The sequence below is a fragment of the Phocoena sinus genome, chromosome 1 (assembly GCF_008692025.1).
Source record: "Phocoena sinus isolate mPhoSin1 chromosome 1, mPhoSin1.pri, whole genome shotgun sequence".
Lineage (NCBI taxonomy): Eukaryota > Metazoa > Chordata > Mammalia > Artiodactyla > Phocoenidae > Phocoena > Phocoena sinus.
In genome coordinates this window covers 125,061,488-125,083,717 of record NC_045763.1, presented here as the reverse complement: position 1 = coordinate 125,083,717, position 22,230 = coordinate 125,061,488, and the positions used below count along the sequence as shown (strand labels likewise).

At 50.5% G+C, this 22,230-nt stretch overlaps 2 protein-coding genes across 21 annotated transcripts in view; one reads left to right on the top strand and one right to left on the bottom strand.

The window, feature by feature from the left end:
- GPR161 (G protein-coupled receptor 161) overlaps window positions 1-20,358 on the top strand; it is a 57,752-nt gene extending 37,394 nt beyond the window's left edge. For 9 of the 11 annotated variants that reach the window (XM_032646916.1, XM_032647607.1, XM_032646087.1 and 6 more), the window contains 3 exons: window positions 2,801-2,905; window positions 6,174-6,290; window positions 8,805-10,231. In XM_032646916.1, coding sequence (XP_032502807.1) covers window positions 2,801-2,905; window positions 6,174-6,290; window positions 8,805-9,070 — 488 coding nt within the window. In that variant the 3' untranslated portion in view covers window positions 9,071-10,231. Of the gene's footprint in view, window positions 1-2,800; window positions 2,906-6,148; window positions 6,291-8,804; window positions 10,232-17,774 lie in introns of those variants that run through there. The other 2 variants (XR_004351554.1, XR_004352169.1) reach the window with 2 other exon arrangements.
- Window positions 16,872-22,230, bottom strand: part of DCAF6 (DDB1 and CUL4 associated factor 6) — a 173,813-nt gene continuing 168,454 nt past the window's right edge. For 9 of the 10 annotated variants that reach the window (XM_032637199.1, XM_032638781.1, XM_032632494.1 and 6 more), the window contains one exon: window positions 16,872-17,334. In XM_032637199.1, the coding sequence (XP_032493090.1) occupies window positions 17,270-17,334 (65 nt within the window). In that variant the 3' untranslated portion in view covers window positions 16,872-17,269. The remainder of the gene's footprint in view (window positions 17,335-22,230) is intronic. The other variant, XM_032635637.1, reaches the window with a different exon arrangement.

Here is a 22,230-nt window from a genome sequence, read left to right as displayed (position 1 = left end):
TTCCTACCGACTCTGCGAGGCCAGGAGTTTTACACATGCAGTCATGTTTATTTCATACATAGATTTCACCCATAATCCATGGATTTTGGTTTTCTCATTCTATTAGCCCCAAACTGAAGAAATGCAGCAGCTTAGGTTTCCCTGGGTGCCAGCTGTCACCGGGCCACCACAATACGTTCTGCTTGTGAGGTCTCATTAGCAGATTCCCGTGGGGCTCCCCTAGGAATTGAGATCTCTGGCCTCCCTGGAGTTTGCCGGGCAGGGCCACTTCATGGTGGGTAGGTCAGCCCTGGAGTGGACATTGATTCCAGTGCTGAAACGTGAGCTAAATGCTTACGTTTGGTCTTGGGAGGCCAGACTACAACTCCAAAGCTGACAGGTGGCTACAGGTGATCAGAGCAAAGAAGGGGCCTTCAGGAGAAAGGGCCACAGGCTTCTCCAACAGCTCTGCCACTCGCCAACCCAGTTGGGGTGGACAGCCCAGACATCAGCCCAACCCAGACTTCGAGGGAGGCCTGGGCATGGTGGGAGCCCAGCCTCTTCAAATGCTGCACTCGTGTGCGCTCGAAGCTCCTGGAACCGGGAATAGAGCCTTCCCAGCTGTCTTCTGCAGGGAAGGGCGCTGACTCGCATTTGCTCAGAGGAAATGCCCCACCTCAGGGCCCTTGTGAGGTCTGGGCTGGAGGGAAGGAAGGAGACCCTGGGGCCTTTGAATTTTCCTGCCTTGCTTTTACCAAGTTCCCTTCCTGGCGCCACCTAGAGGTCTTCTGGTTACTTCAAAGTGCCAATGTCACCCCAGAACTACACTCTGTTCTTTTAGCCTCTCAAAGGCACTCATGACTCTTCTGGCCACTCCAGGCTTCTGATCTGATCCCTGTGCCTGTCGTTTGGTGCCTTTTTCTTGCTTTCTTTTTAAAAAAAAATTTTGTGAAAGGGGTTGGATCGGGCCCAGCCCAGTAGATGTGTTGTTGTTTCATGTGAAAAAACTCAGGGTAACTGAGTCTACTCTCCAGTGGTAAAATGCTGGATAAACGCAGAATAGAGAGTTGCCGCCCGGCTGCCCTGTTTCCACATCTCTTAGCCGAGCCGCATTGGTCTGGCTCCAGTGATTTCTCCCGCTGGTAGAGACCAGGACTTGTGCCTGGCTTTCACTGCAGCCTCAGAGATGGTGTCCAGAACCCACTGTGGCCTCAGCCGTCCCGGTTGGCAGTGGATGTTCCCCCGGCGGCCCACCCCTCCGCAAGCCGGGCTTCCAGCTGAGACATAGTCATATTCTGAGGCCAAGACCCTGGAGGTGGCTGATCATGTTTGGGCTCTTCTCTGGCCCCAGACCTCCACACCAACCCCCAGGAGAGGGGAAGGCTCCTTGCAAAAGTGCTTTCCCCACAGGTCATGACAGGGAGCTTCTGAGAGCAACGTGCTCTGACTGCTCGGGTTCAGCCCCCATCATTTCCTCCGTGGCTCTGAAGGAGAAAGGAGGGCATGTGTGTCACGTCGCTTTGTCCCCTCAGAAGAATTAGGATGAAGGTACAGGGTGGAGGTGTCTCCTGTCTGTAGGTTTGCTGGGGGGAAACGCTGGTGGTCCATCGTGGCAGGTAGGTAGGTCTTCCTCGTGAGATCGGAGGAGTTTGACTTTTCTGTGCTTTTTTTTAATTGCTAAGAGTGCCTTTTTTTGTTAGCTCCATGGTCTTTATGGCCTCCAGCTCTTTTGTTCATGGAGTCATTATTTTCTCAGTTTTCTAAGGACACCCAATTAGAATTCTGTTTTGTTTTCTGAAGCTCCCTGCATTGTCTCCTGAGACATCCTTTTTTCTCCTTTCTCTCCTTCCTCCCTTACTTTTTTATTGCCCCATCTCTGCTAGTGCCTTTCCTTAAGTATCTGGTGATCTCCACTGTCCCTCACGGTTAGTAAGTCAGCCCAGGAAAGCCGGCGGGAAGCCCTGGGCGGTGGTGGGACTGGGCCGTCTCACAGGGTGCCCAGATCTTGGGGTTTGCGGGGCTTTTCCTCTGGCTGGCTGGATTACCCTGGAGACGGGGTCTCTGGTCTCCTGCCCAGGTTAGGTGAGGCAGTGGGGCGGGGCTCCCACTGGTAACTATGTAGCCTCTCATTGTTCCCTCGGTTTTTGCCACGTTGCCATGTGCCTGGTGTCGCTAAGGCCAGAGTCCCCCAGTTCACTCTGTCCACTCTCCTGCCAACATGGGGAACGAGAGCCTGGACCCCGAACTGGGAACAGCAGTGGAGGCGACCCACTGCTTCCTGTAGAGACTTTCCATCAAGCCCCACCTGCCTGCAGAGACTCCGGGCCTCCAGTTCCTGAGCTTCTGGGGGCCTCCTTCAAGGCCTCCCCCTCTGCCAGCCTCAGCTCTTTCCTGGGCTAGTTCCACTGCCCACTTCCCACCTTCCAACTTACAAACATCCTCTTCATTTGGGGGTTTCGGCCTCTTCAAAAAACATCCCTTTTGGTATTCAGGTAGGATCTCAGGAGTTAAACACGCACCCGTGTTTAACTGGAAGATCTTCTCCCAGGACTGTTCACCTCGTTTCCTCTCCCACCTGCCTTGTTGGTGTTTGACGTTTGTCACGAGCGCTTCCCCTCTGGGGGGCCCAGTGAATCCTGTCACAGACTCCCCGGGATAGGAACAAGGGGCGAAGTGAAGGAAGGGCAGCTAAGAGCTTTGTGTCCTCAGTGCGTGGAGAGCACGCATTGCGAGGAGGACAGAACGGACGGGAGCGGAGGCGAGGCCCCTGGGGACTGGGTGGGCCGTGGATTGTGCAGTCAGTGCCGACCTTGCCTTGCAGACCTGGGCCTGTCCCCACACCTCACGGCACTCATGGCAGGCGGGCAGCCCCTGGGTAACAGCAGCAGCACGGGGGACACCGGCTTCAGCTGCTCTCAGGACTCAGGTAAGCCCCTCACCTGTCGCGCTTCCCCAGTGCCTGCCGGGTGGGAGCTGGCGGGGAGAGGGATGTCTCCCAGGGTGTGGAGGGGCGAGAGGCAAGGGTCTGGGTGTCCAGTCACGGCTCTTCAGCATCTCTGTGCCCCAGTTTCCTCCTCTCTACAGTGGGGATCTCAGCTTCTGTTCTCTCTGCCATGCAGGGTTGTTGTGAGATTCAAATTAAGTGAAAGCCTTTGAAAAGTTAAAATGCTAAGTGATTGTCAGTTGTTACTCGAATTATAATAACCATCGTCCAGTGCAGGCTCCGGAGTCAACCTGCTTGGTTTTCAGTCTCGAATTGACTCTTTTTTTTTTTTTTTGCGGTACGCGGGCCTCTCACTGCCGTGGCCTCTCCTCCCATCGCGGAGCACAGGCTCCGGACACGCAGGCTCAGCGGCCATGGCTCACGGGTCCAGCCGCTCCGCGGCATGTGGGATCTTCCCGGACCGGGGCACGAACCTGTGTTCCCTGCATCGGCAGGCGGACTCTCAACCCCTGCATCACCAGGGAAGCCCTCGAATTGACTTTTAAGAGCTGTGTTATCTCAGACAAGCTGCTCAGTCTGTTTTTAAACCTTCGCGTTTCTCCATTTGTGAGCTGGGGCAGCCGTCCCTCTATCAAGGGCAGCTCCAACCAGGTCGGATACCTTGTCACCATCATTAGATGCCCTGCGACATGCCTATGGGGAACTTGGTCTCCCCAAAGAAGCACATCTCCAGCAGCATTCTCCAGACCCTCCCTGTAGCTGTGGCCCAGCGGATGGTGCCGGCCCAGGACTCCTCCCCCCAGCGGCAGGCTCTGTGATGTCACAGTCTGCTGCCGACCGCTCTGGGGACCCAAGTGCCACACCCCGTGCTTGCCAGTTCATGACTGGATGAGAGGCTCGTGGGCAGAGGCCGTCGGTGTCCCTACGTCCGTCATTCATGGAGCTGACGAAGCACCCCGTCCCGGGGCTGCTGTCTGGCCGTGTTCTGGGCGTGAAGGGAGGGTGCTAAATACTGGCCCTCGACAGCAGGCTGTCTGTGGGCATTTCCCTCCCTGCTCTTGCATCTCTCCTGCCGGGACCTTTGGAAAACTCCTCTCTGCCTTGACCTGTGTTTCTTGGCCTGAGCCTGTGTCACGGAATTCCGGGGGTACCGGCCGTGGTCAGGGACCCAGCCCAGGCCTCCTGTCGTGGAGCATTTCCCCGCAGGCAGAACGTTCCCTGAGGATGTTCTCCCACTGGCAGCCCGGAGGCTTGAACCACTGGTAGCACCTGCCCTCGTAGGCCTGAGTCCCTTCTGTGACTTGAAGGACGGGAGGGTCTCTGTCTCTCCTCGGGCTCCCTCCGTCTTCTCAGACAACCAGCAGGAATCCAGAGGCAGAGTGACATTCATTCATTTAACAGATATTTACTTGCCAGGCCCTTGCTTTGAGCAGACACTGCGCTAGGTTCCGGAGATGTAGTGGTAAACTGCCCTCATGGGGCTTCCCGTCTAGTGGGAAAGACGGCCATCCCATGCGCTTTAAATGGGTGAATTGTGTGGGATGCAAATTATACCTCAATAATTCTGCTTTTAGTAAGGGTTATAAGGGTGATGAGAGCTATGAAAGGGGAAGCTGAGTGCCGTGAGGACACGTAACGGAGTTGTATGTGCCCCCTGTTGGGGAGAACTTGTCGGGGGGGAGGGTGGTGTTAGAAAAGCTTCTCTGAGGAAGTGATGTTAAAACCTGAAGAGTGAATAGGAGGTGACCAGGCAAAAAGGAGTAAGGGGACAGTGTCGTAAGCCAGCGGTCCCCAACCTTTTGGGCACCAGGGACCGGTTTCGTGGAAGACAATTTTTCCGCGGACCAGGGAGGGCGTGGTTCAGGCAGTGATGCCAGCGATGGGGGAGCCGCAGGTGAAGCTTCGCTCGCGTGCCCACCATTCACCTCCTGCTGTGCGGCCCGGTTCCTAACAGGCCGCAGCCCGGTACCGATCCGCGGCCCGGGGCTTGGGGACCCCTGCTGTAGGCAGAAGAAAGAGCATGGGCTTTGGGGGTCACACAGACCGGAGTGTGAGCTTCAGCCCCGCTGTTTCTTAGCCATGTCCTCACGAGTGATGACTTTCATTGATGAGGCACCTGTTGTGTGCCAGGCAATGTGTCACATCTTCACACGTCCCAACTCAGAATCCTCCCAGCAACTCTGTGAGGTAGAGAGAATTACCATCCCCATTTTGTAGACGTGGAGGGATGCTTAGGGACTAAATATCCTGCCTGTGATCCTAGATCTGTCCGATTTGGGAAGCTGCGTGCTGAACCACCATGTTGTGAAGTCCGCTAGAGGAACACGCCTTTTCAGGTTGCTCTGCAAAAACACATGAGGGGGGCTTCCCTGGTGGCGCAGTGGTTGAGAGTCCGCCTGCCGATGCAGGGGACACGGGTTCGTGCCCCGGTCTGGGAAGATCCCACGCGCCGCGGAGCGGCTGGGCCCGTGAGCCATGGCCGCTGAGCCTGCGCGTCTGGAGCCTGTGCTCCGCAACGGGAGAGGCCACAACAGTGGGAGGCCCACGTACCGCCAAAAAAAAAAAAAACAAAACATATGAGGAGCTCCCAGCTCCCCTTTCTTCCTAATTTCCTGAGCACCAAGGCCTTGAAGGACTGATAGCTGGAGACTAAGACAGAACAAGACTGGTCCCCCCGCCCCGCCCCTGCCTGCCCGCCTGCCCAGCTCTCTCTCATAGGACTTCCTTCCTTTCTGCCTTTTCCCCACTTTTTGGGGGGCATATTTCTCAATCCCTTTTTGGCCCCCAAAGAACTTTACATGTTCAGGTTTGAAATGTTTATTTAGCACAGCATACTTTAACTAGAATGATAGAAATTCAAACTGTTAGAAGAATCACTGTGAACACAAAGCCCCTTTAATAGGGCCCCCTCGTCCGCTCAGCCCGACTGCCCTTCCCCATTCCAGGTCTGGCAGACTCATCACTTGTGAGTCTGCTCGCTGTGGCGGGTAACCCGTCCGCCTGGATAACGCTGCTGTATTTTTGGTGTGTCTGAAGCAGCCCCAGTGGCTGGCTGCAAACTCCCCGAAATGGGACGAGAGACAGTGTGTGTCCTGGGCAAATGCTGCAGGACACTTGGTTGCACCTGACTGTGGGTTTGAATAAATGAAAGGGGAGAGAGGGACGCAAGGGGTGTGAGCGTGGGCGAGAAGGGTGGCGAGAAGGACTTGGTGTCGCCTGTTGTAGGCGCACAGTCCGCCCTTGGTTTTAGGAACGGACATCATGCTGCTCGAAGACTTCACGTCTGATGACAACCCTCCCTCCCACACTTGCCCGCCCAAGAGGAGGAGCTCAGTGACGTTCGAAGATGAAGTGGAACACATCAAAGGTGCGTTTCTGTGACTGATGGCTTCAGGGAAACGGGGGAAAGGAAAGGATCTTAGGAAAGCTCCTGGGCCCAGCCTGCTCCCATCCCCAGCACACCAGGGCTCCCGCCTTTGCCCAGCCCCACGTCACTCCCGACCTGCCAGTCTCACTTAAGTCCTTAGGCTTCCAACTCTCGGAGCAAGCAGCATCTAGGGCTGGGCAAGCAGTGGCCTACATACACAGACAGACAGACACACACGCACACACAATTCCCATCTCCTCCCTCAGGAAGTTGCCCGACTGGATACAACAGTTTCTGAGCCCTCCACGGTTTCTTTCCTTTATGGATGATGTGTGGCTAGGAGTCTGAACCTGCCCTCTTTGAGCCTCGGCTTCCTCCCGTGGAAAAGGGAAGTCATTGCCCAATGAGTGCGCCGATTTCACCGGAGGCAAAGGCCGCCGTCTCGACTGGCCTGTTGCCTCTGAAGCTGATGGGGGCGCTGGGATCCTGTGAGAGGAATGAGTTCTGCTATAATCCAGTCCCTACGTTTTTCTGCTCCGGTTGCTCTGAATTCAACCCTCAGCACTCTCGGTGCGTCTGGAACTTGGGGTCTAGTTTCCCATCCAGATATGCTGATTAGAAGAGTGACAAAGGAGCCGTCCAGGCCGCCCACAGATGGAAGAATCTCTTTTTTTCTGAATCCCACCCAGTGGTGAGGACACCCACCGACATGGCCGGATGTGGATGTGGTGGAAGAGTCCGGGGACTTTAAGATATAAATTTTTCAGAAATGCTGAGTACCAAAATAAATATGGGCCGGGGCAGAGTTTTAGGTTCATAATTTGTCCTATCTCTTCTACCACCCCCTCCCTGATTCCAGATGAATGGAGGGGTGGTCATGGGCGTCAAGGAGGCAGATATCAACTCGTCTGCTTTACGGGCAGAGTGGATTCTAGAACAGAGCTTGGATTAGTAGCTTCATGGGCTTTATAATATGTTACTCCCGTGTTAAAAAAAATGGATTGAAGCCCTCCGCAATCCACCCAGCCCGCATAGGGCCAAGCCTGCCCCATCCAGCCTACATGTTGGGGGATGGCAGTTCCAAAGGCGCCTTCTCTGCACGCAGGGCAGGGAGCAGGCACGTGTGTAAGACCATGTTAGTCCTCCCGGGAGTGAGTGGCAGGGCAGAGGTCCTCGCCTCTTTCCCTCCTGGAGAATGGGGTGGAAGTTGCCTACTCTAGACAACGGGAGGTGTAGGGGATATGCCGTTCCTCCCAAAATGTCAGGAGAGAAACAGGCAGTGAGGTTAATAGTCATAAGGCCATGGATGTGAAATTGAAGGGCCCCCTCCCTCTGTCCCTCCCTCTCTCACTCCCTCTCTCCCTCTCTCCCTCCCTCCCTCCCTCCCTCCCTCCCTCCCTCCCTCTCTCCCTCCCTCCCTCCCTCCCTCCCTCCCTCCCTCCCTTTCTCCCTCCCTCTCTCCCTCCCTCCCTCTCTCTCTCTCCCTCCCTCCCTCCTTCCCTCCGTCCCTTCCTCCCTCTCCCTCCCTCTGTCCCTCCCTCCCTCCATCCCTCCCTCCCTCCCTCCCTCCCTCTCTCCCTCCCTCCCTCCCTCTCTCCCTCTCTCCCTCCCTCCCTCCCTCCCTCTCTCCCTCCCTCTGTCCCTCCCTCTGTCCCTCCTTCCCTCCCTCTCTCCCTCCCTCCCTCCCTCCTTCTCTCCCTCCCTCCCTCCCTCCCTTTCTCCCTTCCTCTCTCCCTCCCTCCCTCTCTCTCTCTCCCTCCCTCTGTCCCTCCCTCCCTCCCTCCCTCTCTCCCTCTCTCCCTCCATCCCTCCCTCCCTCTCTCCCTCCCTCTGTCCCTCCCTCTGTCCCTCCCTCCCTCTCTCCTTCCCTCCCTCGTTCCCTCTCTCCCTCCCTCCCTCGTTCCCTCTGTCCCTCCCTCCTTTCTTCCCTCTCTCCCTCCCTTCTGTGCACTTTAGGTGTCAGGAGTCCTAATCCTGGGGGAAGGGGCACCCGAACCTTTAATGTCCTTCCAGTCCTGAGGTTCTCCATGGCTTTGGGGAATCTCTGAGCGAGGGTGGAGAGGACAGAGACCACATTCAGGTTTGTGGAAGTTTAGAGCCAAAGCTATTACACACTCCAGGGAGCTGAAAGACCAGAGAACTCTTTCAAAGATGTAAAAATTTGAATGTCATTAATAGAAAGTATTTATCAAGCCTTTTTCTATGAGCCAGACCTAGGCTAAAGCACCTTAGGAAGAGCTGTATAATTATCACGAGAACCCCATGATGTAAGGGGTGTGCCAGGATCTTCTCTTTACAGGTGAGGTAACCGACATGAGATTAAATACTTCTAAGATTTCCCAGATAGTAAGTAGGGGAGTCAAGGATTGTCACCTTACGGACTGTGACTCCAGAACCCACACCCTTAACCTCAGTTTGCTTCCGCTCCCAGGGGCAGTGAAACAAGAGCAGGCCTATCCCGGGACAGCTATGGTCCTGGTCCCTCGCTAACCTTTTCTCTGCCTTCTCTCTCAGAAGCTGCCAAGAACCCTATTCTTCACGTGAAAGCCGAAGTGCACAAGTCCTTGGACAGTTACGCAGCCAGCTTGGCCAAAGCCATAGAGGCTGAAGCCAAAGTCAACTTATTTGGGGAGGAGGCTTTGCCTGGGGTCTTGCTTGCAGCACGGACCGTCCCCGGGGTTGGCTTTGGGAGCCGCCGAGGCAGCAGAACTCTCGCGAGTCAGAGGCTGCAGCTGCAGAGCATCGAAGAGGGGAACGTTTTAGCCGCGGAGCAGACGTGAGGGTGGATGCCCTCAACACACACTGGTGTGCAGCCATCAGAAAAAACACTGAAAACAATGTCTGTAAGTGACTTCCGTGTCTCTGTGAGACCACACGTGGGCTTCCTTGAGGTCTCAGCGATGGGACCAGAGGCATCTAGAGTACAAAGCAGAGCCAGCGGAGGTGTGGCTGAGACTTTGTGGGAGGTGGGCCATAGAGGGGAACTAGAGACCACGGCTTAGAAGGAGACCGCCGCGTGGGTCACTTCCTCCTCTGCACAACCCGTGCCCTGGGGGTCCAGCCACGCACTGTCCCGGAGGCCTCAGGAGGCGAGCCCTTCCCAGTGCCCTTCGGAGGATGGCACTTCTTCTGGGTGGTTGACGTGGACCCTGCTGGGCCGTCAATTTTACACTAAATGGTCCCCAGAGGAGAGCTCAGGAGCCGAGCTCCCCAGATCCAGGTGCTGCGCCCTGGGGTCCTGGTTATGACCTCGCCTCTGGTGGCGCCACCTGCTGGTGCTAGTAGGGACAGCTCACGGGCCGCTGGGCCGACGCAACAGGTCCGGGGCTGCTGTGGCTGAGGATGGGGCTGCCTCCCTAGTGACTGAGTCTTTGCTATTTCATAAGAAGGGAGAAACCACTGTAAAAGACAGGAGGAAGGAGCAGATACCAGATGTTTCATTTCTAGAATTAAAAGAAACAAAAAAATCCATTTGGTTAGGATGAAACCACGATCTTAACTGAGCCTGAAAGGGCCATGGGGCCAGGCGCTGCTGGGAACTAGAGATACTGTTATCGTTGGAGGGAATCCCCTTCACATAGGAAGACCTCATGGAATAGACTCGGCTTGTGATGTTTGATGGACTGTTTCGATTAGCTGGCCTCCAGGGAATACTCCCATAGGCAGCAGCTACTGTTTCCCCGCCCTGAGCAGTGTAAGACGAGACAGACTTGAAGAAACGCTGGACCTGGCGTCAGCAACCTGCGCGCAGGCCCGGCTACGCCGTACCTTCCTCGTGTCATTGGGACTCCCTGTCACCTCTAGGCCATCTGGAAAATAAGATAAGGGAGTGAGGAGTTGGATTGAATAGTGGCCAGGATCATTTCTGACTCTGACTTTGGATGTTCTCTGAATTTGTAAGTTAGGAAAAAAAACAAAAAGTGACCCACGGACCAACATTTGCACAGCTTTTGAGTGCGGTTTCTAGTGGGCATGTGAAGCACTGCTGCGAGCCCGGGCACGTGGGCTCATCCAGTGTGTCTAGAGCACAGTTCTGACAGGATGCCAGCCGGCAAGACACACAAATGGGGGCAGAGGCGGAAGTGGGCCACGCATTGTGACTTGGATGTTAGATCTCTCTCCCTTGGAGTTGGGATGGCAGTTACATGTGTGGGCTCGGAGCGGTGGCTGTGGTGACGTGAACCACCTGTGCCTGCCCTTCAGCTTGGGTGATTAGGTCAGCCAAGTGCAGGCCTTTCCCCGCCTTCAGAATTCCGGGGGGGTCAGCAGAGGGTACATTCTGAGGAGATCTACCTGCGTCTGCTATGAGGCAGCCATCCCAGAAAGGGAATCACTTTTGTGGCGTTCCATTGGGGCCTAGCTAGCTCTCAGTGAGGCAGCGTCTCTTTGCTGTGTGGCAGAGACCCAGTGGTTGGCTGGTCCCCTGGTCTGCAATTTACAGAAGACTTCCTGAGACCTGGGGGCTGCTACCTTCACGGTGATCAAACTCGTCAGCGACTCCTGTGGGTCAGCTGGGAGCCAGCCACTGGTCTGCATTCTGGATGGGAGTGGGAAGGTTTCCCCCTTGGGTTCTGCCGATGAGATGTGCAGATCACTCGGGCTCTGCTGTCACTACTGGGTGGCATTCCGAAACCTGAGGGCATTTTATGTTTTCTGCATGTATTTTTTCCTAGCACTTGTCCTTGTCTAGTTTCTAAAGGGACCATACTCCTGAGCTTCTAGTACGCACCAAGGTGGAACAGGGCAGGGACCTTTACCTCTAGGTTGGAATAGCCCACGATGCCGCCCCTCCCCCACCCCTTAGGGCATTTTGAGTGCCGCAAAGTGACTTGCAACCCAGGGGCTGGAGAGTGCTTCCCCTGGACAGTACTTAGCTGGGCTCTAGGGAGAGAGTCCTGAGACACCTCCCGGCCTCCAAGTCCTCACTGGCTGATCCCAAACTAGCTCAGATACACTAGGATTGAATCTAAGCCAATCTAGCAATACTGCACTTCCTGAAAGCATTCTGTGCGTTTCCTCTTTTCTGCCGAGGTCCATTTATTTATTCATCTACCAGACTGCACATCCAGCGCGTGCAAGGCACCAAGCTAGGCTCTGTGAGTTCTAACACTAAAGCGTTTTCACTCTAGTACAGGGAGAGACCTGGGAGAGACTGAGGCTAACGAATTGCAAAGTCCATTCATGATTATAGAAAGAACTGTGGGCTCCAGAGGGAGGTGAATATTTCCAGTTAGAAGGAGTTAGGGGTAGCACCATGTAGGAGGTGACTGTTTGAGCCAAGCCTTGGAGGATGTCTGGCAGCTGGAACCATATTTTGCGTATTCATGAATTCAGATTTTCCTTGATTCAGCCTGAGCAAGAGAAAGGAGAGCAAAAGGAGGTGGCTGGGGGAGAGGGTGAGGACATAATCCCCACACGCCCTGAGGTTTCTGAGAGGATTTTTGAGGACCCCTGTGCTTAGTGCAGAACCCCAACTGCCCCCGCTGAACCCAGGCCCATTATAATGCTTTATTCTGCTGTGCAGCGGCAGCCTGAGGACTTCCTGAGGGGGCCACGTGGACAGTGGCAGGTGGGACACTTGGCCACTTGTTCACGTAAAAACCTCAGTCCTGCATCTTCTGGTTTTGACAGGACCACGTTTAGGACTGTTGCCCATCTCTGCTTCTTTCATAGAGATTGCCACTTGAGCGGGTCGCCCCCAGTGCTATACCCCAGATACCAGGTTTGGGGGCTAGTGTGACCCAGAAGGCACTGGAGTCCCACGCCACCGAGCACACAGCTCAATCCCTAGCCTTTTCCCAGGCCAGACGCACCAAGGCTGGAGTTCAGGGCCTTCGACACTAGGTGGCAGCAGTGTGGCTGTGATGCCGCTGGCAGTTCCCCACCGGGAAGAGCTAAGGGTAAAGCTGAAGGCTTGTTTGCTTCTGGCTTCGAGCACTTACTCTGAGCTCCTGGTCTCCACTGCAGTCCTCGGCCTTTCAAGGACCACCCAGCTAGCTTGCTTACAAGTGTGACCCCATTCGGGGTTGCAGGTACCGCCAATGCTCAGCTGTGTGAGCTTAAGCAAATCACTGCTGTAGAAACGGGGTTGAGGAATGTTAAGACGAGGGCCATCTGGTGCTAACGTTCTTTGATTCTCATTTAAGGAGCTGCTGTGTAGTCTCTGAGTGAACGGCGAGACTAACTCAAGTGTTTGCAATAGGCCAAGGTAGTTTGGAGTGGACGGGAGAGGGAGGAAAAGCGCTTTGATACAGTGAGAGACTTTACTGGCCTGTTCAGATTTAACTAGATGAGTATTTTGTCTATCCTGATAGTGGGTCCTTGAAATACTTGCAGATTAGAGACAGGTCTACGGATGGACCACAGGATATACTCACGACAAGGGTTCAGCCTTGAGCCCCAGCCGTCTGGAAGGAACTGTGGAGGTGATGTAGCTACAAAAGGATGCGACAGGGAGCTAGCACATAGTGAGGGCCTACCGCGTGCCTGACCTGTTAAGACATCTGAGGGCCCGTCATGTGCTAGGCGTTAGTTGGGCACTTCCAAATGCTTCATCTCACTGCAAATGATATAGTGGGGATAGGGCAGGCTTTGGTACGGGACGTTCTGGGTTCGGATTCCACGCTGCCGCTTGTGAGTAAGGTGTCCTTGGGCTAATTGCTCAATCTTTCTGTATTGCCGTTTCCTCATCTATAAAATGAACTTTGTATTGTTTCTCTGTGGGGACACAGAATCCAGGGGGGCCTCTGATTATGTGGATTAGAGCATCCAGCACAGTGCCTGGGGCATAGCTGATGCTGAACCCCTGCTGTTTCTTCTCCACTCTGCCGGTGGGTGTATTATTCTTCTTTTACAGGGCTCTCAGTGACAAGAAGTGAGAATCTTAAAAAGATAACTGTTATCCTAGTTAAGAGGTGTTGAAGGTTGTTGCCGTAGGAATCATCACGTCTGCCGTACAGCATGAAGGGATGTGGTGAGAAAGGAGGAGACGACAGAGAGGAGGGGGTAAAGGCTAAGTGGCACTTGGGATTCAGGAGATCTGAAGGGGCGAAACTGAGCTTTTCTGTTACTGGCTATCGAAGATGGTAGAGCCCCAGGCTGCTGTGGCATCTGGAATCAAAGCGCAAGCTCAGCTTTGAGCTCCCTTACAGCCCAGAAGGGATGCTCTCCCTGAGATGTGACCTGGAGTCTCAGGGCAGCTCCATCCAGCAGTGACAGCGACTGCTTGGCCTTGGCTTTGGGGTTCAGATTCTCTGAGTCTCCGAGCCCCTGAGGGAAGAGGCAGTGCAGGGGCAGGAGTCCATGCTGCCACCCACAGTGTACACAGAACCCCAGGTGAATTCCGTGGGAGAGTGAAGGGAAATCACATTTTTCACCCTGAAGCAAAGGAAAACGGCTGTGAGCACAGTCGTATGTGACTACAAGAGGGGGCAGAGCCGGACCGTCCTTCTGGGTTGGGGAGGGGCACACACCGAATCCAAGGAGGCCTAGGGAGGTGAAGGGAATTGTCCAAGTTCTCAAAGGAGATTAAGCCAGGGTCGGGGCTGAAACGCCAGGTCTTGGCCATGTGACTGAGAGAAGGAGAGCCAGCTCTGCAGCTCGAGGAGGATGAGGGATAGTTAACAGTCATCATTATTAGAAGGCCAGTAGGGCTTTACTGGGTAGGTAGGACTATTGTAAAGCAAGGAGTTTGGGAGACTGGAATATCTGCTTGCCAGACCTATAAAAAACTTCAGGCCTAAGGTGGCTGGATTCACTGGAAAGAATTCAAAGCACAAACTCAAATCTGCATAAGATTACCAAGATCACAGTTCTGCTCACTGTTATTTTTAGGAGAACAGAGTACGCAAAGCTGTGTTCATTTCCCTCAGAAAGCATTTTCCTGAGCAGTATTAACAGCTTAAGAATTAAAAGCCACTTCTGTTTTTCCTTTTTTTTTTTTTTTTTTTTTTTTTGCGGTACGCGGGCCTCTCACCGTTGTGGCCTCTCCCGTTGTGGAGCACGGGCTCCGGACGCGCAGGCCCAGCGGCCATGGCTCACGGGCCCAGCCGCTCTGCGGCACGTGGGATCTTCCCAGACGGGCACGAACCCATGTCCCCTGCATCGGCAGGCGGACTCTGAACCACTGCGCCACCAGGAAGGCCCTGTTTTTCTTTTTGACACCACCATTTTGAAGTATCACTAATCATTGGTGAGTCTGACCCTCCCAAAGGAAAAGACAGTCCTAGGGAGGATCACAGGCCCGGGCAGGCGGCCAGGGGAAAGAGCCTGTCTGGCTGGAAATAGGTCTGTCAGTGACGTGGACATGCTTAAGGGACAGAGCCCTATGCTGTGTTCTGATAATGGACCCCTGGATGCAAAGGTGGTTAAAAACCAACCGTCAAGATAAAGACCAGCTGATCCTAAAATATAGTTCACTTGAAGTTTTTGGACGCTTATTTTTAAGATTAAAAAATGCTTAGGATTATTATAAACCAATATTTATCAAAAAGTAAGAGTGTACTTAGAATAGTTTTGTTTACCTGATTAGGTATCTGGGTTTTGGTCTGTGTAGGGCTGTGCAAATTGTGAACTTGCGCTTGAGCTTGTGGACTTTTTTGGGTGTCTCCCCCTTTACCCCCACCCCTGTTTTCCACAGACATGTCTCTGTCTCCAGCCTCCCTTCCCGTGGGCTAAAGAGAGGAAGGAGACTGAGCAGGAAGGGGCCAACTGTTGCACAATCCATAACACAGTCGCCTGGGTACATCCATCCATGTGTTTTTCATGAATTCCCGCAAGAAAATGAGCTTCATGGAATATTGTTAAGTGGCGAGGAAGTGATCAAGAAAGAGACAACAAACAAACACTGTTAACCCAGAGTTCTAAAGGAGGTTTAATGAATAGCAGTGCTGTCTCTCGATATGTCCATCCCATAACCGAAATCAAAGGGCGGGTGGTAGATTATCAGAGACTTGGAACAGCCTCAAGGCACAGAGCCCACCACTTGTCTGACCCTACACCTGCCACCACTAAAGCCGCATTCCTTTTCTAAATGGGTAAGTGAGCCCTGGGGTCCACTGTCTCCCCTGCAACAAACACTGGATCATGGAAGCGGCCAGGACTCGTGAACTCTGCCCCTGTAGAATGTCTTCTCTCCTAGCTGCCTCCCTGACTGCTTGTCTGGCCTGCCCTGCTCCTTTATAACATATAACACCAAAACTACAAAATCGCTAAAGGCAGGGGGCCTGATTCCTTGGACAAATACCACTTTGTAATGTTTGGGTTTAAAAAAAAAAGAACAGTTTTAGAGCAGTTTTAGGTTCCCAGCAAAACTGAGCAAAAAGCTCAGAATCCCCTCACTCCCACCTGCCCAGCCTCCTCCACTATCGACATCCTGCACCAGTGAACAAACGCCATCGATTTTCTCCTCTTGCTCTTCCTGCCAGAGTCACCCTTGACCCCACTGAGTACTCCAGTCTGGGCTGTCGGGTTTCCAGCACTTCTCTATAGCATAATCCCTCTTACTGTCATATCATGTGGTGTCATATTATGCGCCGCATTAGTCTTTTTAGTTAGTTATTCTGTAAACCCTTCAACCTCTCGTGGGGTCCTAACACAGCCCCAGGGACATAGGTGGTGCAAATATGACTACCTCTCTCTGAGGGAGGAGGAAACAGAAGCCCAAAGAAGTCACATGGCTTGAGCAGATCACATAACTATTTGGGTACCAGAAACTGAGACCTGGCACTTTTTGGAAATCATGCATTTGCCCTGTTTGGCTAAACTTTTAACTCACTCCTTTCTTTCCCTTTGACCCTTTAGCATATTCCTAATATGGAGACATATGCGTCCTGCCCAGGCCAAGAGCTAGATGTTGAGGTCCAACTGAAGTTACCGAGCCAACCAGAGTTATTTTTCCTCTGTCCAGAAAGCCAATCTGTCTTCTCTCAGCATCAGGTGTCCTTGGGCTTGCAGCCATCTTCCGGGGAGGAGCCATCCCTGGTCTCCACACGGGAGAGGGATGTTTTGCCTGGCCACACCTGTGAGTCTGTTCATGGCCCAACGAGAGTGGGCATGACAGTTTAGGAGACAGGAGAGAGGATGGCTGAAGGGTTAAGTCTGCAGGTGCAGCTTCAAGTCGTAACCTGTAAGACACAGACCCGGGTGTGGATGGCTTAAGTCGAGTGAAGGTGGACACCAGAGAGGAGGAAGACCAGGAATTAGAAGACTGGATGGTCAACACTTTCAGTTGAAACCTAGAAGTTGGAGAAAGGAAGGCTAGAAGCCAGAGCTCTCAGAACTGGCTTGTGCTAATATGGTGTGTGAGTATCCATGATGCTCTGGGATTGCTCATAGCCTGACCCCTGAACTCAGGTAGTGAGGGACCACTGATCATGAGAGTTGATGATTGGGGGTGGAGATAAAGTACTTTGAAAGGAGAAATGAAAAAAAAGCTCTTCTATGGGATCCTGTCACACAGAAGTCAAAACTGAAAAGGTTATTTAATCTAGAAAAGAACAGAGAAAGACAATCTTAGGTTACAAGAAAAGATTTGGAAAACGTGGGTCAAGGTATCAAGGCATTAAATAGTCAAAGTCAGGATATCTTAAAACAACCAACTTCTTTAATTAGAAAGCAACAAACATGCAAATGGCAAGTGTAGAAATTTATTTGAACCAACATTTTCACTATAATGAAAATTACTCTTCAACAATGATCCAAGCTCCCACAATTGAAGGTTAGGGAGAATATTGCACTTCGCATTTTCTAGCACTCCTCATACATGGCAAAAAGTGTTTAAAACATTTCGCTAGTTTTGTTTTACACACACTCCCAAGTTCATGCACACGATCATTCCAAACCAATGTTAGGTCACCCCCCAAAAGGGAGAAACTCCAAAAAACCACAGCCTTAAAATTGCACTGAAGCTCTGTAAAGAAAAAAATATAAATGTCTGATACAAATTTCCGAACATCTAAGTGCTTGCCAATAAGAGATGATTATTCCTCATCCTCATTTTCATTCTCCTGACCAGAGCCTTCTGATCTGTCACTCTCCAACCGGTCTGGAAGACACAGGTATGAGACAAAACGAAATACCTTTATTAGTACAATTAAAATAAGTTTCAGTGCCTTTTATTCAAAACTGATTAAAATGTATATAATTCAGAACATCATGTAAAAATCAGTTCACAGCTGTGCGTAGAAAAGTTATTTTTGCCTCTGGAGACAAAGAGTAAAGGAAACACAGCACTCTCAACTTTGAATATTCATGTAATTCCAAAGATATAAAAAGTACAAAGAAAAAACCCTAAAGATCTTGATCTACTGTGGTCTACTGCAATGATTTCAAACTGTGTTCCTGGGGGTCTGGGAGCCCTAGGAGGTGTATCAGGTGTCACCAAGGGGAGTGAGAGGCAAGCAGTGCGAGAGAATTTGGTGATCGTTCTTGAGGATCTGTGTATTTGTTTATAAAAACATTTCTTAAATATCTGCTATGTTCCAGGATACAATGGTGACCAAAACAGTCACAGTCTCTGTCATCAAGGAGCTTATCTAGACTGAACACTCAAGGGAGTGTACAGTTACAACCCGGCGAGTGAGCACGGCACGTCCTCTCAAGTTCCATGATTTACACTTGCTGTTCCTCTGCTTGGGACACCTTCACCCAGTTCTTCAGCTATAATGGTTCTGCTTACTCATCTCGATACGACTATTATTCCCTGTGTGAAACTTCCCCCAGACTTTTTCAAATACCCAACCTGCAGAATTATGAACTCCTTCCTTCACATTCCAGAATATTTTATATGTATTGTGTAATAATTACAGTAATAGCTTGTTTGCCTGTCTTCTTACAGACTAGACTGTGAGCTCCTGGGAAAGGTGGTAGTTATTTCTTTTATGTCCGAAGGGTCTAGTACGAGAGGTTCAATGAAGGTTTATCAAATAAATGAACGTAAGTTTTACTAAGATAAGATATATTACGTTAGGGTATGTAAAGAAGGCAACAGTACCGAATCACTACCACCACTAGCATGGAACCCTTTCTATCACAGAAGGATTTCTCCAGGGTAAGCTGGGGGAAGAAAGGCTTAGACACGGGGGAAACAGTTCCGTCCCACTGTCAACACCAAGAGAAAACGGAATCCTGAGATTTTATTATCTACAGAGGCTTAAACACTCCCCTTGGATCCTAAGTCAACAACACCAGTATACAGAAGGGATTGTATGTTTAATTGTCCAAGTGAATTAGATTAAATCCCCTCTACGCCAACTCCATTTCAACGTCAAACTAATGAGATAATGTATGTGTGTATGATTTGTAACCTGAATTATACAAATTTTAGTTATTATTATATAATAAGTGTTCAATACACATTTGTAAAATAAATGAACAAAATAAGATGATGACAGACCTTCACAGGTCACTAAGGAATCTAAACACAGTGGAAGACTTCCTGATCAATAAAAGGCTACCTAAGGGTTGTCAGTATAAAAGAGATTACACTGTTTTTATTGTATGATATACTTTCACGAGAGAAAAAAACATGAAGCTACTATTCTGCTTAACCAGAGTATCGCGAACAGGATACAACTGACTCTACTCACCAAACCTATTCTGTCATATTACCAGCCTATTTCAGAACGTGGAGGGCGGCCCAAATTCTTTCTGGTTGTCACACTTACGAATGAAGATGGGGCAACGGAGGGGAAGGAGGAAATGTCACAGCCTTCAAATCAAGGAGTTTACAGCAGACGTTAGAATTCTGCAGAGCCCAAAGCAAGTGATAAGAAGTCGAGTGAGGGCCCATGGAATCTCACACAGGTCACACAGTAACTGACAGTGGCTTGTGGAATGAGGAAGAGGGCAGAACAGCTGTCCGTTTCTCAAACCCTTCTCACTTAACCGTTGCTGAGTCATGTCTCAGAATATAAACCCAATTTCTAAGAATAAATTAAATGAAATCTTTCTGTCCACAAAGTGCTACGGAGGTAGTAAAACTGATAAGCAGTTCAACACTTTCACAAATCTCTGGTTGGTGATTACAGACCACGGAGATCTGAGAACACTGTGTTCTTTTAAATGAAAACTGGAAATAATCACTTCTGTATCCACTGTTTTCGAAAGTTGACAACACCGAATTGCTCCTGTAAGTAAGGTTTACATTTGTGGAAAGGTTCCTGTAATTCTCTGTTAGAAATATTTCTTCAAGAAATTATTTTTGATCAGAAAAGATAAGATAATGAAGAGATATTAAGTTTGCTGGGGGTGTGGGGAGGGGACAAGGGAGATATGAAAAAAATACCCCAAGGAAACCTGTGTTCCAACAAAACAGAGTCAATACAAGACTCATTGTTAGCTAAAGATTTGATACTAGAAGTTCATTCACTTGTTCACCCATTCATTCACGAAACAGTATTATATGCTAGGCACTGTTCTAGAAGCTAGCTATCCAGCTGTGAATAAGACAAACTAGGTCTCTGGTCTTAATGAGCTCACTTTCTAGAGGAGAAAAACAGAAAATAAGAAATGTATTTTTCTCCTTTAATCGGTGTAGCAAGACAAAAATAAAGAAATGAAGTTAGAATAAGTACTTGATGAAATAGGCAATGACCAGAGAGTGACTGAATGAGAAGGAGGGTGTGAGAAGGCACATGAAACAACTTCACACTGGGCAACTAGGGAAGACTTTTCTAAGGAGGTAACACTGGAGCTGAGACCTCAATTGTATGTTCAATTATTAGTGAAGTTGGACGAAGTTGCCTAAAAGGCAGAGGAAACAGCCAGTGAAAAGGTCCTAAATATGCTAACAAGCTTGATGAATCTGAGGAGGAAAGTAGCCATTTATGGCTGAAATGTAGTGGGCGAGGAGAACACTGGAATGTGTCGACTCAGTGGCTGGCAGGTCTAGGTCATGTAGATCAGCGTATGAAGTCTGGGTTTTAAGAGCAGCTGGGGAGTCCCTGAGAATTTTAAGCAAGGGTGACATAACCTAATGTATATTTTTAAAAAGTGGGTCAGCAAACTATGGCCCCTGCGCAAATCCTCCCACAGCCTATTTCTGTAAATAAAGTTTTATTAAAGCAGAGCCATGCCCTTGATCTACATATCATCTATGGCTGCTTTTGCACCACAATGTCAGAAATGAGTAGCTGCAACAGAAACCACATGGCCCACAAAGCCTATTTACTATCTGGCCGTTTAAAGAAAAAGTTTACTGACCCACGCTTTAGTTTTATTTTTGGCTGTGTTGGGTCTCCGTTGCTGTGTGCGGGCTTTCTCTAGTTGCGGTGAGTGGGTTTCTCATTGCGGTGGCTTCTTCTTGTTGCGGAGCACGGGCTCTAGGATTGCGGGCACGTGGGCTCAGCAGTTGCAGCACCTGGGCTCTAGGGCGTGTGGGCTTCAGTAGTTGTGGCTTGCGGGCTCTAGAGCGCAGGCTTAGTAGTTGTGGCGCACAGGCTTAGTTGCTCCGCGGCATGTGGGATCTTCCTGGACCAGGGACCGAACCCGTGTCCCCTGCACTGGCAGGCAGATTCTTAACCACTGCGCCACCAGGGAAGTCCCTGACCCATGTTTTAAAAAGCTCCCTGTGTGCTGTGGAAATCAGATTGTATGAAGGCGAGAGCAGAAGCAGGGAGACCAAGGTAGATGAATATGGATTATATTCTGGAGTAAAGCTACCATAATTTATGGAGTGAATCTGTGTATGACTGGGTAAGTGCCTGTGAGCTCAATGTGATGTTACGCTCTATAGATCCATCGTGGAGAACACTGTGGCTATCTAGATGTACGTGTGCCAAGGTCCAGCGGTACGAAGGGATGCTTCAGGGTTTTATAAATCATATTAACATATTTGGACTCTACCCTAAGAGCATGAGGAGGCCCAGGAGAATTTTAAGGAGGGGAGTAAATTGATCAGATTCTAACATATTTTAGAAAAGATTAGAATGGTTCACACACCATCTCTCCAAAGCCCGTCAAAACTTCTAGGAATCTCAGAACTGCCTTTCTCTCTCAAGAAGTTGCCTAGACTAAAAGTCTTTAGTACAGCATTCATGAGAATAATTTTGGTTGCTTTTTTAAAATGCAGGAGCTCAAACCCTATTCAGATGAAATGAATGAGAATCTTTAATGGATAGGAACCAGGTATTTGTAGTTTTAAAGGGGGGATTTAAAGTGCACTCTTCATTAAAAATCACAGCTTAAGCAGGAAGGAGCTGATTTCCCAGGAAGCCTTGTGGAGTAATGGAAAGGCTGAAGTATTCTGTGGCTAGACTGTGCTTCCATGATCAAAGTCTATTACTAACTCTCCTTGAATACACAGACATTATTGTACTTGGAATACAGGACAATGAAGGGAAGGAGAGGAAAGTAGTAGTTGACTCATCAAATAACTAGACATCTTAAGGATAAAAGCAGCAGAAATACAAACTCTTGGGTACCTTTTTCTATCTAGTCTTTTACCTAAGAGAAACAAGAGGGTGAGTTAAGTTGACTAAACCTTGACTGCTGACAAAAAGAAACAGAAGAAAGGCAACCTTTATATTATAAAACATCTAATTCTAAAATCAAAGAAGGATGGTAATAACTATTAGTTAACAAACCATTGACACATTAGCACCTATTTAAAATAGATTCTTGGACTTCCCTGGTGGCGCAGTGATTACGAATCCACCTGCCAATGCAGGGGACACGCCTTCGAGCCCTGGTCCGGGAAGATCCCACATGCCGAGGAGCAACTAAGCCCATGCGCCGCAACTACTGAGCCTGCACTCTATAAAGTCTACAAGCCACAACTACTGAGCCTGCATGCTGCAACTACTGAAGCCCACACGCCTAGAGCTCGTGCTCCGCAACAAAGAGAAGCCACCGCAATGAGAAGCCCGCGCACTGCGATGAAGACCCAGTGCAGCCAAAAATAAATAAATTTATTAGAAAAAATAAAATAGATTCTTGCACA